Below are 14,702 nucleotides of genomic sequence, written 5' to 3'. Positions count from 1 at the left end.
TGAACTTAATGATCGATCCAAAATTTTTCTTTAGTGAGAACAAAGAGATAATTTATAATGTTTTCATAGAAGGAAAATATTGTAACTTTTTACTAAATACTTAATGTTTTTACAAATTATAAATGTTCTCTACACATTTTCATACTTTAAAAATATTGTATGATTCATTAAATCTGTTGGACAATCAATCCCTATCTACTGTATGAGTGTTTTTCCTTTGCCATCAACCTTAGAATACTAACTTGAAAAAATGATGAATTCTTTTTGGTGGGATTCAAAAAAGGGAGTAGCTCCTGGCATAAATTGGTTGAATTGGAAAAAAATGACTATGAAGAAAGAGGATGGAGGAATGGAATTTAGGTATCTTCATGCTTTCAACTTGACCATACTAGGGAAGTAAGGTTGAAAATTCTTAACCAACCATGATACTATTGTTTCAAAAGTCTTAAAAACTAAATATTTTCCAAATGGGAATTTTATGGACACTCTATTGGGCACAATCCAAGTTATGTTTGGCATAGTATCCATGCTTCACGGGTAGTGGTGAATGAAGGTAGAAGATGGTGTATTGGTAATGGAAGTAACATCAACATTTGGACAAAACCATGGCCAAGAGCAACACAAAATCCATATATCCTGTCTTTGCCCCCCAGGTTTGGATCACTTAACTGTTAACTCTATTATTGATAATGAGACAAATTCATGAAGACAAATTATTCTTGATCAATTTTTCAATGATGAGGATGCCCTGAAAATTCAATCTATTCCTTTGCTAAATATTGCATGTGCTGATCAACTTTGGAAATATTCCCCTATTGGTCTTTACATTGTGAGGACAACTTACCATTGTATTATAACTTCCATTGTTCAAAATGACCATCTTAAGGAAAAAAGGAGTTGGATGCAGATTTGGAGGTTGCATATATTCCTCCAAAAATCATTTTCTATGGAGGCTACTTTGAGAGTGTTTGCCAACAAGATGTCGCTTGCAAATAAGAGGAATTTTATGTCCTAATCATTGCTCTTTATGTGATACAGGTTTAGAAAATGATTGGCATCTATTCTTTGGTTGTAAACATGCTCACGAAATTTTGGAAGTTTTGTGGGTTTCTGGAACACCATTCACAACAAAGTAGAAGAAGCTAAATGCTTAAAAAGTTGTTGTTTGATTTGCTTAACTTGTTACAGCAAGAGCAGAAGAAGATAATGGCTATTATTATATGTATAATCTGGACAAGAAGAAAAAAAAGAATATGGGACAATGTTGAACTTCCTTTCAATATCTTTATTTCTTCTTCTTCTTTCCAATTCTTTGAAGAATGGAAACAAGAAAGAAATGTTGTTGTACACTCCACCCGCGCAACACAATTCCAACATGATCAACAATGGAAGGCGCTAACACAAGGATGGCTTAAAATGAATATTGATGCGGAAATTTTCTGCAATCGACAATGCTTTGGGATTGACCTATGCATTTGAGATTGCCAAGGCAGATTCATAAAAGCCATAACTCAAAAGATGAATGGAGTCCCTCTTTCAAAAGAAGTCGACGCATGGGGTTTACTTCTCTATCAAAATGTCATCTCGGAGTTAGATTGCTAGACAATAGCGACACTATTAGAGAAAATGTTTTTCAAGTCCTTGGATCAATGACGGTTTTTCCAAAATTGTCTTAAAAAAATGAATGGTGACATTTTTTTAATTAGTTGGACGCGCTAACAACGGTTTTGGAAAAAAGTTGGTGGGGAGCAACTACACCCGGTTTTGGAAGTAAGAAATTCATTTTTGTAATTAGTTGGACATTGCTACTTGCTTCACTTTCTGTTGTCAAAGCACTTCTTGAGGTATTACTTCTCATTATTGTATAACTTAAATGGGAATTTATGGCTAGTTAAAGTTGAAATCTCAGTTTCTTTTAATTTACCTTTCTTATTATTATTACTTTCCCCAACATTTCCCTGATATAAACACTACTTGAATTGAAATATTGAATCAAATTTTTTCCTAAGGTGTAAATAAGAGATATAAGGGAAGGTTAACAATAGAGGGAGGGCAAGCAAATAATATCTCTCTTATAGTGACTAATAGAAAAAAAGCATTCTGCTCATTTCTTACACAACTTGCAACTTGTTTTTGTAGAAATCTTGTATTCACTATTAGGAAATAGGTTTTTAATATTAGTTATTAAGGACTTTCAACATCGATTATTAACTGATGTTGAAAGTCTCAACGTTAATATCGATTTTCCAAAATCGATGTCGAATCATAAAAATAACAAAAAAAATTAAATATTTAGAAGTCCACATCCGTTTTTTTTATGAAAATCGATGTTGTTATTGACTGACAACATCGTTTTTAATAAAAATTAATGTTTTTTCTATTTTTTTAATATCTTATTTGTTTTTGTAATTACCCCATTTAACCTGAAATTTTAAAGCAGTACCATACCAAACAGTTTTTATCAACCAGTTTAAATTTTTTCCATTATATATAATTGAATATTTGCAATGAATTATAAGAAAAATGAATGTCAATACATAAAATCATTTGTAACCTAATCTAAATTTACGTAATAACTACTCTACAAATCTAAAATCACTTAAATTCCTAGTGTTTGATTTTTAACTTTCAAATAATATCTTGCCTACTGAATGCAAATTGCCTTAATTTTCTCTGATTCCAATGGTCTTTGATCAGTAAAATATTGCATGATATAATAAAACACATAAGTTAATAAATGAGTCTAACAATTATAAGAAATTGAATTGGTTATGAAGTAAACAATTAATGTTTCCTAGTTATCCTTGAAACCTCCTAGGACTATTGTTGACATCCAATGCGTTACGTAGTACCCGCACTCAATGCTTTCTTTTTGCTTGTATTACACTAAATTGAATAGGATATTTAGATATTCAAAGTTAACTGAAGCGTAATAAAATTTAATTTTTAAGACATGAAACATTATTTAAATGACTTACTTTAACTAATCAATCTAGTAGCAGCCTTGGATTTACTTCCTTGATTATCGTTGAATCCTTTCAAAGCACTGGTTAAGAGAAACATGCATGTGTATTATACAATAAAAATATTGAAGTGAAATTGTAATCATAAAGGAAATGTATTACAAAATATAACTTACATGTTGATAATTCATTTCAAGTAGTTGTTGGGCCTATTGTGCAAGGAACAAAACCAGATGACAACATTGTTCTTAGGTAGAATGATGACCATTTGCCAATGTACATTGCATTGGAGAACATTAATTTATTATAAAGCATACATGATTTAAATTGATTTGTTTAATTTAACTTACCCATTCAAGTAGGCTCCTAGGTACACATCTCTTTGTGAATTCTGCATCCATTTCATAATATAATCTTCTGATTCAAATTACGATTGCCCAAATCTTTGTATAGCCATAAATACTTTGTTGGATTTCCCCTGCGGTTACTTCTTATTCCACTTTTTCTTCGTACAAATATATTCAAGGGAAACCCGGTTTGCCGGAAAGCGCACCGGATTGTCAAGTATTTAAAAATTAAAACAGATGAATCCGAGTATCAAACACAAGGAACTAATGTTAGCCTGAGTTAAGTTCAGAAATGAAGCATTGTTGAGAGAACATGTATGATTGATAATTTCAAACAGAATTTAAACTAAACCTTTATGCTAAAAACTATAGAATGCAAGGTAAGTAAAAGTGACAGCAGTAAGTAGAAATGTTGGGTCTTTCTAACAAACAAGCTGATGCATATAATTATATTTCTCTAATCAATCATGCTCTTGTGTTTTATGCTGTAGCCTAAATTACTAAACCTTGATCCCTCATCAGACTGAATCAATCCAAGCTTCGTCCTCAGATCCCTCTTGTTGGACTAGGCCAATTTAGACGACCCTCTTAGGTTTAGACTAACTTAAACTGAGTTTCATCCGCAGATCCCTCTTGTAAGACTAGACTCAACTCAAGCAGCTTACGAAAGTTTAGCCTTATTTAGCCTAAGCTTCGTTCGTAGATCCCTCTTGTAAGACTAGGCCTAGACTAAACAACATTATTGTAACAACATAATTAAAACCAAAACTTAATCCGCAGATGCCTCTTGTAAGACTAAGTTTTGATCTTGCTTCAATCAAGTTCTAAGGCAACAATACATTTCCCAATGCTAAAGTCACCTAACTATGTACACAAATGGATGATCAGACCAAAAACATACAAACATTAAGCATTGAAGGAAGCATTGAACACAGAAAACATAATCAATTAAATATTAAGTATTTATATCAGTTGTTCATTAGAAATCCCCCAACTAGGGTGTTTAGCCAGCCATTACAAAAGAAACTCTAACAATAATAAGCTTACAAAACCTAGGCTCCTCTGCAAAAGTTGCTCCTCTTGCTACCTCCAAAGCTCTTTTCCCAAAATAGGCACTATGGTGTGCTGTGGAATTCTGTGCTCTGGGCATTATCTGCCCTAATTCTACACAAAACAAGCTTTAAATAGGCTATGAATTTGCGACGTTGCACTTAGCACCACCCTTGTGCTTAGCGTGAGTAAGTGGGTTTGGGCTTAGCGTCAGTCTTGCGCTGAGCCTGGCTGAAGACACATGCTACGCTTAGCGCACTGATCTTGCGCTTAGCGTGCAACCTTGATGCTGATGCTCTTCCAAATTCTCCTTCGCGCACTGAAGCTGTGCTTGGCAGTGGATGCGCGCTTAGCCCAACTTCTGCTTTTTGCACTTCAAAACTTAGCCTCTTTTTCATCTGAAAATACCCAGATTTCATCATTAAATCCAATAGACATATTCTAGAGACAACTTTATCCATAAAACAAAATTTATTTACAAAATTACTCCAAAATAACCATAAATTGGGGAACTATACAAGTTTTGGAAAATAATTTCTATACAATAGTTATTCGTATAAGACGACTAACAATTGTGGCTCGAGGAATCCATACACATCGACATTCCCTACTCGCATAGTTGTCTTAGTCATATGCTTGTTGTTAAAACATAGTACATTATGCATGAATATGATAAAACAATTAGTTAGGTAATATACAATAATGTAAAGTGACTTATAGAATCCACAATTGTATAATAGAAATGCTCAGACATTGACCACCGTGAGCTATTTCAAAAATATCTTCATGCTTTATGTACAATGGGAAGTAATCATTATACACACCAAACATGCTAGCATCCCATGACACCTGCAACGACTTCAAGAAAAGCTTTTAAATGGTCAATGTCATCAGGTACAACGGATCAATGTCAGGATCCAACATATCTACAGGTTTCGCTGGTCCCTCAATTACCTGCTTATCCTACACATTAAGCGAATGACAGTCAAAAATTGATTTGTAACAAATCATTTATTAATAATTATTTTAAAAAACAAAATGAAATACTTGAGCTGAAAAAGGCTTTATGAGATGTGTCAACCAAGTAAGGAAGGTGTTAAGTGCCTGCCCCACTAACTGAACCTCTTAAGTGGGTACATGAACACGAAAATCAACATCTCAGACTTCCTCAACCCCGACCTTCACTTGATCATTGCCCAAAGGAATGCTATGGATGACTGTCGACCCCTTATAAACTCTTCCAAGAGCAACGATTCGGGGATGATTGTCATTGACATATATCCCAAATTTGTCTGAGTCACCCGTTTCTGGGTCCTGCCTTGAGGGATCAACACAACTTTCCTTTATATTGACACGAGTAGTAGAAGGACCAACCTCAGCCTCAGGAGGTTGTGCGAGTCCTTATGATTGCATCTGATACTGCATCTGCTTAAGGACATCATTAATTGTTGAGTCACTTTTTGTGTGATTGACTCCTCCAGCTTGTCTCTGATCTTTTGTGTCAGCTACTCCAGGTCTTCAGCAGCCATGGAGGAAGAGGTGCGAGAGGCCCTTGAAGCTGGTTCCAGCAGTAAGGACAAGACCTGGGTGCTCTGGTCGCCTAATGGCAACAGTTAGTACATCCTGACGTCCATGGGTGGCAAAACTTCCTTGTGAGGCCTGCTCCTCCAAGGAATCCTGCAATCAACAGATGAAACAATATTGGTTTACTCATCCAACAATTGTTACAAAAAATAACCATTAACAAACGAAAGTGACTTATAATCCTATCTGCAATTTCCTTTGCAGCCTCAGACGTCATTTGACCAGTTTTCTTCGTTTGGGCCATCTTCCACTTCACGTGTCATCTGATGGGAGATGGAGGATCAACAACTGTGTTAGTTCTCCCGGATTGAATTGCTTCCTCCAACCATTTCTTTTGCTTCTTATCCATCAATTTTTTTCTAGAAAATCATATCCCCCACGAGACAACATGTGAGGGGTAGTGTTTTGTTTCAGAATGGCCTATGCCTTCTTTTGAACATCCAATGGCAATAACACATAACGATAACTGGTCTAGTTGACAATAATGCGTCAATATGAAGATTTAAAAACACTGAAAATCAACTAACCTCCCATAAAGGATCTCCAAGGCTCTGACAAAATTGGGTCCACTTCTCTTTGCTTATTCTATACTTCTCGCAGACTTTGTCATCCTCGCCCTCCTTGCCGTGTGCCAGGGCCCATTTAGAGGTCAGATATGACTTAAATTGCCTTCACCACTCTCCTACGGTTTGAAGTATTTTTTTTTCTTTGTCCTCAAATCAGATGATTCAGGGATATCAAATTTAGCCTACGATAGAATAAATACATTGTGTAGTTAGTAAATTACAAATTAGGATTTTTAGTACAACATATTACAACAACATTCAACATTTAATTGAAATACCTGAATATATTCCCATATCATATCCTTTTAAGCGATATGGAATTGTTTCCAATTATCAAATGTATCATCCACCTTATCACGAAAGACAATCCCCAAATATGTTCTTAATTTCTTTCGGTGGGGACCATCGAATTTCCCAATGACAGGGTCAACATGAACCACTAGTCTCTTCACCCCAGCTGGTCTAGTAGTCAACGACCTGATTCGTGTTGCTTTTCTAGTATTCTTTGATGAAGACGGTGAAGAAGGTGTTGCTGACTCAGGAGGAGGAGGAGGTGAGCTAGGTGGTGTAGCCATGTGCCAGTAAAAAAAACAACAACATTAATTAAAAAATGTATGAAAACTATATTAAGTTGTGTAACTAAAATTAACAAACCAAGTAAATATAAAATAAATTACATTATACGATGTTAATTAATTCTCCTTCATCATGATCGTTACGATTTGTGAGGACGTCGTCAACTTCTTCTCCATTGACGTTACTCAAAATTTGTGCAAAGAAAGGAGTGAGACAACTTTCAAGGGTTGAATCATCATCTTCAATATTAACACCAATTGTTTTTCTATGTAGAACTGCTGACCATCTTTCATCACAAGGATCTTCAACATAGAATATCTATTTAGCTTGTTCAACCATGATAAAAGGCTCGTTCTGATAAGTGAGCTTCTTTAGATCTACCAAAGTAAATCCGAAATCATCGGTTCGCACACCGATATTGCTATCTATCGAGTTGCACTTGAAAACACATACACTAAATTTTACATAATTAACCTCCCAGATTTCTTCAATGACTCCAAAGTAAGGCATGTAAGCTACACAAGGATTGTCATCATGTACAGTAGCAAAATGTTGAGATTCAGCCCTTAGACTTACACCATTGTTTTGCATTGTACTTGTCATCTTGTGTTTTTGTGTAGAAGGAATACTTGTTGATATCGTATCCTTGCCAAGTTATAACATTTCTTTTAGGCCCATCTACTAACTTCCTTAACCTTTCAGATGCATTATGGTCACCGAAGATTATATCTTTAAACCAATTTAGGAAAGTCTTGTTATGCTCTTTCAACACCCTATTCTTGGTCATTTTTGGGTTGCTTTCCTTGAATAAAGCTTCGTGACAAAGTATGTATGGTAGAACTTCATTACTGTTATTTAGTATATACAAATGAGCTTGTTGCAATTCTTCTAGACTTGGAGTGATAACATGCAGTCCTTTTGAACCCTTACCTCCCACTCTCTCATCATGGTGAGACTCCGGAACCCCAACAGGTTTTTCCTTGTTACATGTACTCGGAACAAAACTCAATAGTTTCTTCCATAATGTACCTTTCAACAACAGAAGCTTCAGAACAGTGTAGATTCTTTGTATACCTTTTTAAGATCTATCGCTCAATCGGGTATATCCACCACATGGGGGGTGCATTGACCTTGTTGGATGTCCTTGGTGGGGGAAATAAAGTGGTTAAAGAGTTTTAAGCATCTCTGGAGGGGGATGACTTAGAATCTTTAATTATCCACGGTCAATGCATTGATGGTGCCCATGTTTCATACGTTGTGTGACGTGTATGTACATGGGGGGTGTAGTGACGTTGTTGGATGTCCCTGGTGGGGGAAATAGAGTGGTTAAAGAGTTCTAAGCATCTCTGGAGGGGGATGACTTATAATCTTTAATTATCCATGGTCAGTGCATCGATAATGCCCATGTTTCATATGTTGTATGTTGTGTATGTACATGGGGGAGTGCAGTGACCTTGTTGGATGTCCCTGGTGAGGGAAATAAAGTGGTTAAAGAGTTTTAAGTATCGCTGGAGGGGAAAGACTTAGAGTCTTTAATTATCCATGGTCAGTGCATTTGATGGTGCCAATGTTTCATACTTCATATGACATGGAAATAGTATAAACTTTGTCAGTAAGTACTTGTAGTTTCTCATGAGGAGGAATACTTGTACTTGAGGGCATGTCACTCGGTTTGGAACTCCCTTGTGACTCAGGCTGATCACCGTGGGGGGGGGGGGGGGGGGAGGGGTGTTGCCTGTGCATGACAGGGTGACCTCGACACTTACTGCCTAGTTTTCCTAAGTGAGAGTGTCGTGTGGACACGCATTGGCTATTTCCTTGGGGATGGTACCATATTGCATATGAGAGTTGAGGTCAGGTGAATGCATCATATTGAGCATGAATGATTGGAATTGTGGATGGATGATGACTATTTGTTGAGTGTGTATTGGACTAATGAATGTTGGTGCAAGCTTATGATACTTGTTAATGTTTTCTTACTAATTGTGGTTATTTGATTTTTGTATTAATTTCTTTTATCATAAACTCACCCCTCGCAATTTTTGTACCGTGTGTTGGTACCTGTGATGATCACGAACTCTTGTTCGTGTGAGCAGAATGACAGCAGTAGAGTACGAGAAGTGAGATTCTTTTGTGGAGCCACCGAGCCGACTTGATGATGGGATTATTTTGGGAGAGAGTTGTGTTTTGTTAATCAACTCCTCCATAGCTAGTTCCATAATTCTTTTGTTGAATCGAGGATGTAAATCACAGTTTTAATTATATGTATGAACAAATTTAGTTTCCATTATGTGAATGATGTGTATGGAGTTACTATACCAATATATATATGTATTCACTTAAGTATTGGTGTGTTGTTTGGTGAATGTATATATAAAAAATAATTTACTTTCATTTTTTTCCATAAGCAAAGTAACATAATTTTCATTTAAAAATTGAAATCGTTGCGGTTTAGAATGGTGTTATCGTAGCGACGAGGCGGGTAGTTACATTAGTGGTATCAGAGCTGGTTGAACCTTTTCGGCCAGTGAGTTGTGAGCTTGCTATGTTTTTTTGTGCATTTTGTGGTTGCCTTATTCAATGCTTGATGTCTGTTGTTTGCAATTGGAACTTATTCACTTTGTTGTGTTTGTGTTATAGAGATTTGATTGTTTTAGTCATAACATGTTTGGTTTCCTGATGTCTGCTATACCATGAGTATTGTTGATGTCTTCTATACCATGAGTTTCAATGTCGTGTCATGAGTTATCAGACTGGCCATCTGTATAATTTGTGAAGTGCAATGGGATGATATGGCAAGCGATCAAGAAATACAAATGATGGAAAGTGAGTGTTAATGTCTCGAGAGGGGATTAGTTTAAGGGAATACTTTCTCGAGGCATCAACTCTCAAAAGTAACATAGTAGGGACTTGTGATGGTTGTGATTTTTGTGTTGCTCTTTTTCTTGTGTGTATTTTTTCCATGTCTCACTTCCTGGTGTATATAAGGAGTGATGGTTGGACGGAATGATCGTGCGATAGCTAATGCTATCCAAGCCTTTGCTCAGGCTATAGGAAATCCAAATAGGGGAGAAGTTGCTGAAGCTGTTGTGTACCAAGGGTTGGACAGCTTCCAACGAAACAATCCTCCTGCTTTCAATGGAGGATACAACCCTGATGGTGCTCAGAATTGGATAAGGGAAATTGAGAAATTTTTTCGAGTGATGGCATGTCCAGAAGGGCAAAAGGTTGCTTTTGGTACATATACTCTAGTGGAAGAAGCTGAGTATTGGTGGGAGAATACTCGCCAATGCCTAGAGGATGAAGGTCAAGATGTGACTTGGGATGCCTTCAAGAGGGTATTTTTAGAGAAATACTTTCTTGAGGATGTTAGGAACAAGAAAGAGATGGAGTTCTTGGAGCTCAAGCAGGGAAACATGACTGTGGCTGAATATGCAACCAAGTTTGAGGAGTTGGTGAGGTACTTTCCCCATTATCAAGGGAGAGATGGTGAAAGTTCCAAATGTGTGAAGTTTCTAAACGGCTTGCGACCTGAAGTGAAGCAAGCTATGAAACCAGGGTGTTTGTCAGTTTCCACTCTTGGTTAACATGTGCCGGATTTGGGATGAAGACTTTCGAGATAGGGCGAGCTATTATAGGAGTATAGTCCAATGAAGAACAAAAAGAATGGACCTCAACATCGAGGAAAACCGTACTCAACCCCTCCTAAGCAATATGGTAACCGCCCCAACAATCAAAGGATTGCTGCTATGGGGTTTGCGGGTGGTAGTGGTAGCAAACCCAATACTTTCCCCACTCAGATCAGTTGTTATAAATGTGGTAAGCCAGGGAACATCTCCTCAAATTGTCCTTATAAAGGCATGACATGTTTTAATAGTAGACAAAAGGGGCATATTTAGAGAGATTGTCCATATCCCAAGAAGGAGCAGAATGGTGGGGGCCTGAATGACCAAATTGGACATCTGAAGGCCACGGGAAGAGTCTTTACCCTTAACGGTGTCAAAGCTTCGAAATCCAAAGATCTAATCCAAGGTAAATGTTTCATAAATGGGATTCCCTTACTTGTACTATTTGATTCCGGTGCAACCCATTCTTTTATATCCTATTCGTGTGTAGGGAAACTTAAGCTTTTTGTGTCTTCTTTAAATAAAGATCTGGTGGTAGAGACCCGAATTATTGGTTCTGTGTTAACTTCTAATGTGTGTTTGAATTGTCCTGTGGAAATTTCTGGTAGAACATTTGTGATTGATTTGATTTGTTTGCCCTTGAGCCAAATTGATGTTATTCTGGGTATGGACTGGTTACCTTCCAACCATGTCTTGTTAAACTATTTTGATAAAATTGTGGTGTTTGATGGTTCTGGAGTGAGTAAGGATATGATGTTTATCTATGCCAACCAAGTTGTGACATCTTTAAAAGAAAATGCTCAACTGTACATGATCTTGTCTAACCTGGAAATAGAGACAAAGGTTTCCATGTGTGACCTCCCTGTTGTCAGAGAGTTTCCTGAAGTGTTTTCTGAGGATATATCCGGTCTACCACCCAAGAGAAAGATAGATTTTTCCATAGACTTGGTGCCTAGTGCTGGACCCATATCCATAGCCCCTTATAGGATGTCTCCTATAGAGTTAGCCGAGCTTAAGAAATAGTTAGGGGAGTTGTTGGAGAAGCGGTTTGTGAGACCTAGTGTGTCTCCATGGGGAGCACAAGTGTTGTTAGTAAAGAAGAAAGATGGGACCATGAGGTTGTGTGTAGACTACCGCCAGTTGAATAAGGTGACGATAAAGAATAAGTACCCTTTGCCTAGAATAGATGACCTTATGGACTAGCTGGTAGGAGCTTGTGTGTTTAGCAAGATAGACCTTAGGTCAGGCTACCATCAGATTCGAGTGAAGTCTGAGGATATACTGAAGACTGCTTTTAGGACCCGTTATGGTCACTATGAGTATCTAGTCATGCCTTTTGGTGTGACTAATGCTCCAGGTGTGTTTATGGACTACATGAATAAAGTCTTTCACCCTTACCTTGATACTTTTGTGGTAGTATTCATAGATGATATTTTGGTATACTCCAAGACTAGAGAGGAACATGAAGAACACTTGAGGATTGTGCTGCATACCCTTAGGGACCGACAACTTTCTGCTAAGTTGTCAAAGTGTGAGTTTTGGTTAGAGAAAGTTAGTTTCCTAGGGCATGTGATATCTTAAGGGGGTATAGCTGTAGATCCCTGTAAGATAGAAGTTGTTCTTGAATGGGACAGTCCTAAATCTATTTTTGAGATTAGGAGTTTTCTAGGCTTAGTAGGATACTACCAGAGATTCATAGAAGGTTTCTCCAACTTAGCTTTACCTTTGACTAAACTGACTTGTAAGAGTCAAGCATTTGTGTGGGATACCCAATGTGAGCATAGTTTCCAGACCCTTAAGAAAAAATTGACGACCACTCTAGTGCTAGTTTTGCCTAAACTGAGAGAACCCTTTGAGGTGTATTGTGATGCATCAAAGATGGGTTTAGGAGGAGTGTTGATGCAAAATGGCCAAGTAGTGGCCTATGCTTTTAGACAACTCAAGACTCATGATAGGAATTATCCCACCCATGATCTGGAGTTGGCTGCTGTGGTTTTTGCCCTTAAGATGTGGAGGCATTACCTGTTTGGCTCCAAGTTTGAGGTGTTTAGTGATCATAAGAACCTTAAGTACTTGTTTAGTCAAAAAGAGCTGAACGTGCGTCAAAGGAGATGGTTAGAGTTTCTTAAAGATTATGATTTTAAGCTTAGCTACCATCCTGGCAAAGCCAATGTAGTGGTTGACGCCTTGAGTAGGAAATCCCTACATATATCTGCCTTGATGGTTAGAGAGATGGATCTCCTAGAACAATTTAGAGACCTTAGTCTTGCATGTGAGGTTACCCCTAATAGTGTGAGATTAGGAACTTTAAGGATCACCAGTGAGTTACTAGGAGATATCAGGGAGGGCCAGAAGATTGATTCTTTTCTAAGGACTTAGTTAGAAGCTATAGAGTCAGGAAGAAATACTAGTTTCAATGTTGGATCAGATGGAGTCTTGAGACTTCAAGATAGGATTTGTGTTGCCAATGTGCCCGAACTTAGGAAGATGATCCTAGAGGAAGGACATAGGAGTAACTTGAGCATCCATCCTGGTGCTACCAAGATGTATCAGGATTTGAAGATGATGTTTTGGTGGCCCAACATGAAGAGAGAGGTTAGTGAGTTTGTGTATGCATGTTTAGCCTGTCAGAAAGCTAAGATAGAATATCAGAGACCTTCAAGGAAGTTACAACCTTTAGAGATACCCCAGTGGAAGTGAGACAATATTTCCATGGATTTTGTTGTAGGACTACCTAGAACCCCCAGAGGTTTAGATTCTATCTAGGTTATTGTTGATAGACTGACCAAGTCTGCTCACTTTATTCCTATTAATATCAGATTTTCTTTGGAGAAGTTGACCTCCCTATATATTAGTGAGATTGTGAAATTACATGGTGTGCCATCTAGCATAGTGTCTGATAGAGATCCTAGGTTTACCTCTAGATTTTGGGAGAGCCTGAACAAAGTGTTGGGAACCAAGCTTAGACTAAGTTCAGCCTACCATCCTCAAACTGATGGCCAAACTGAACGTACCATTTAGTCATTGGAGGACCTTTTGAGGGTATGTGTCTTAGAGCAAAAGGGGAGTTGGGAGAGTTTTCTGCCATTGATAGAGTTCACTTATAACAATAGTTTTCACTCTACCATTGGCATGGCTCCCTATGAAGCTCTGCATGGTAGATGGTGTAGGACACCTCTATGTTGGCTAGAGCCCAGAGAAGAGCTCATCTTAGGACCTGAAGTGGTACAACAAACCACCAAGAAGGTAAAGTTGATCCAAGAAAGGATGGGAACTGCTCAGAGTAGGCAAAAAAGTTATCAGGACAAGAGGAGGAGAGGCCTGGAATTCGAGGTTGGTGATCATGTGTTCTTGAGAGTCACTCCATGGACTGGGGTTGGTCGAGCATTGAAATCTCGAAAACTCACACCTTGCTTTATCGGTCCTTTCCAAATTCTTAAAAGTGTCGGTCCTGTGGCATACCAAATTGCATTACCATCGTCACTTTCTAATCTTCACAATGTCTTTCATGTGTCTCAACTCCGTAAGTATATCCATGACCCATCTCATGTGATCAAACTGGATGATGTACAAGTGAAGGAGAACTTGACATATGAAACATTGCCTTTGAGGATCGAGGATAGACTAACAAAGCACTTAAGAGGGAAGGAGATTCCATTGGTCAAGGTGATTTGGGGAGGTGCATCAGGAGAAGATGCCACATGGGAATTAGAGAGTCAGATGCGAGCAGCCTATCCATCCTTGTTTGAGTAAGGTAAATTTTGGGGACGAAATTTCTAAAAGGGCATGAGAGTTGTAACACCCTGAAATATTACTATTTATAAATCGATGTTTAATTTTATTTATTGTGTTATTTGACTATATGGTTGACTTGAATGAGTAGAGGTATGGCTTGAATTAGTCATGTGTGAATTTCTTGATGTGGATGTTGAGTTATGTGGGGTTTTGTTGAGATAAGTTGAAATTATGAGATTTTAAATTTTACCTAAA

The 14,702-nt window shown here is 37.6% G+C and overlaps 3 protein-coding genes across 3 annotated transcripts; all 3 read left to right on the top strand.

Annotated features, from left to right (window-relative positions):
• Positions 1–10,079: 10,079 nt before the first annotated feature.
• Positions 10,080–10,673, top strand: LOC114374333. Its single transcript, XM_028331973.1, has one exon. The coding sequence runs from the start codon at positions 10,080–10,082 to the stop codon at positions 10,671–10,673; it is 594 nt and encodes a 197-aa protein (XP_028187774.1).
• A 79-nt stretch (positions 10,674–10,752) lies between these two features.
• Positions 10,753–11,735, top strand: LOC114374324. The gene is made up of 3 exons (XM_028331962.1): positions 10,753–10,905; positions 10,986–11,118; positions 11,203–11,735. Exons 1-3 carry the CDS (start codon positions 10,753–10,755, stop codon positions 11,733–11,735), a joined length of 819 nt encoding a protein of 272 aa, XP_028187763.1.
• Positions 11,736–13,844: 2,109 nt separating this feature from the next.
• On the top strand, positions 13,845–14,465 carry LOC114374314. The gene has a single exon (XM_028331950.1). The coding sequence runs from the start codon at positions 13,845–13,847 to the stop codon at positions 14,463–14,465; it is 621 nt and encodes a 206-aa protein (XP_028187751.1).
• Positions 14,466–14,702: the final 237 nt, after the last annotated feature.

Source organism: Glycine soja, chromosome 2 (genome assembly GCF_004193775.1).
Source record: "Glycine soja cultivar W05 chromosome 2, ASM419377v2, whole genome shotgun sequence".
Lineage (NCBI taxonomy): Eukaryota > Viridiplantae > Streptophyta > Magnoliopsida > Fabales > Fabaceae > Glycine > Glycine soja.
This window is presented reverse-complemented; position numbering and strand designations above follow the sequence as displayed.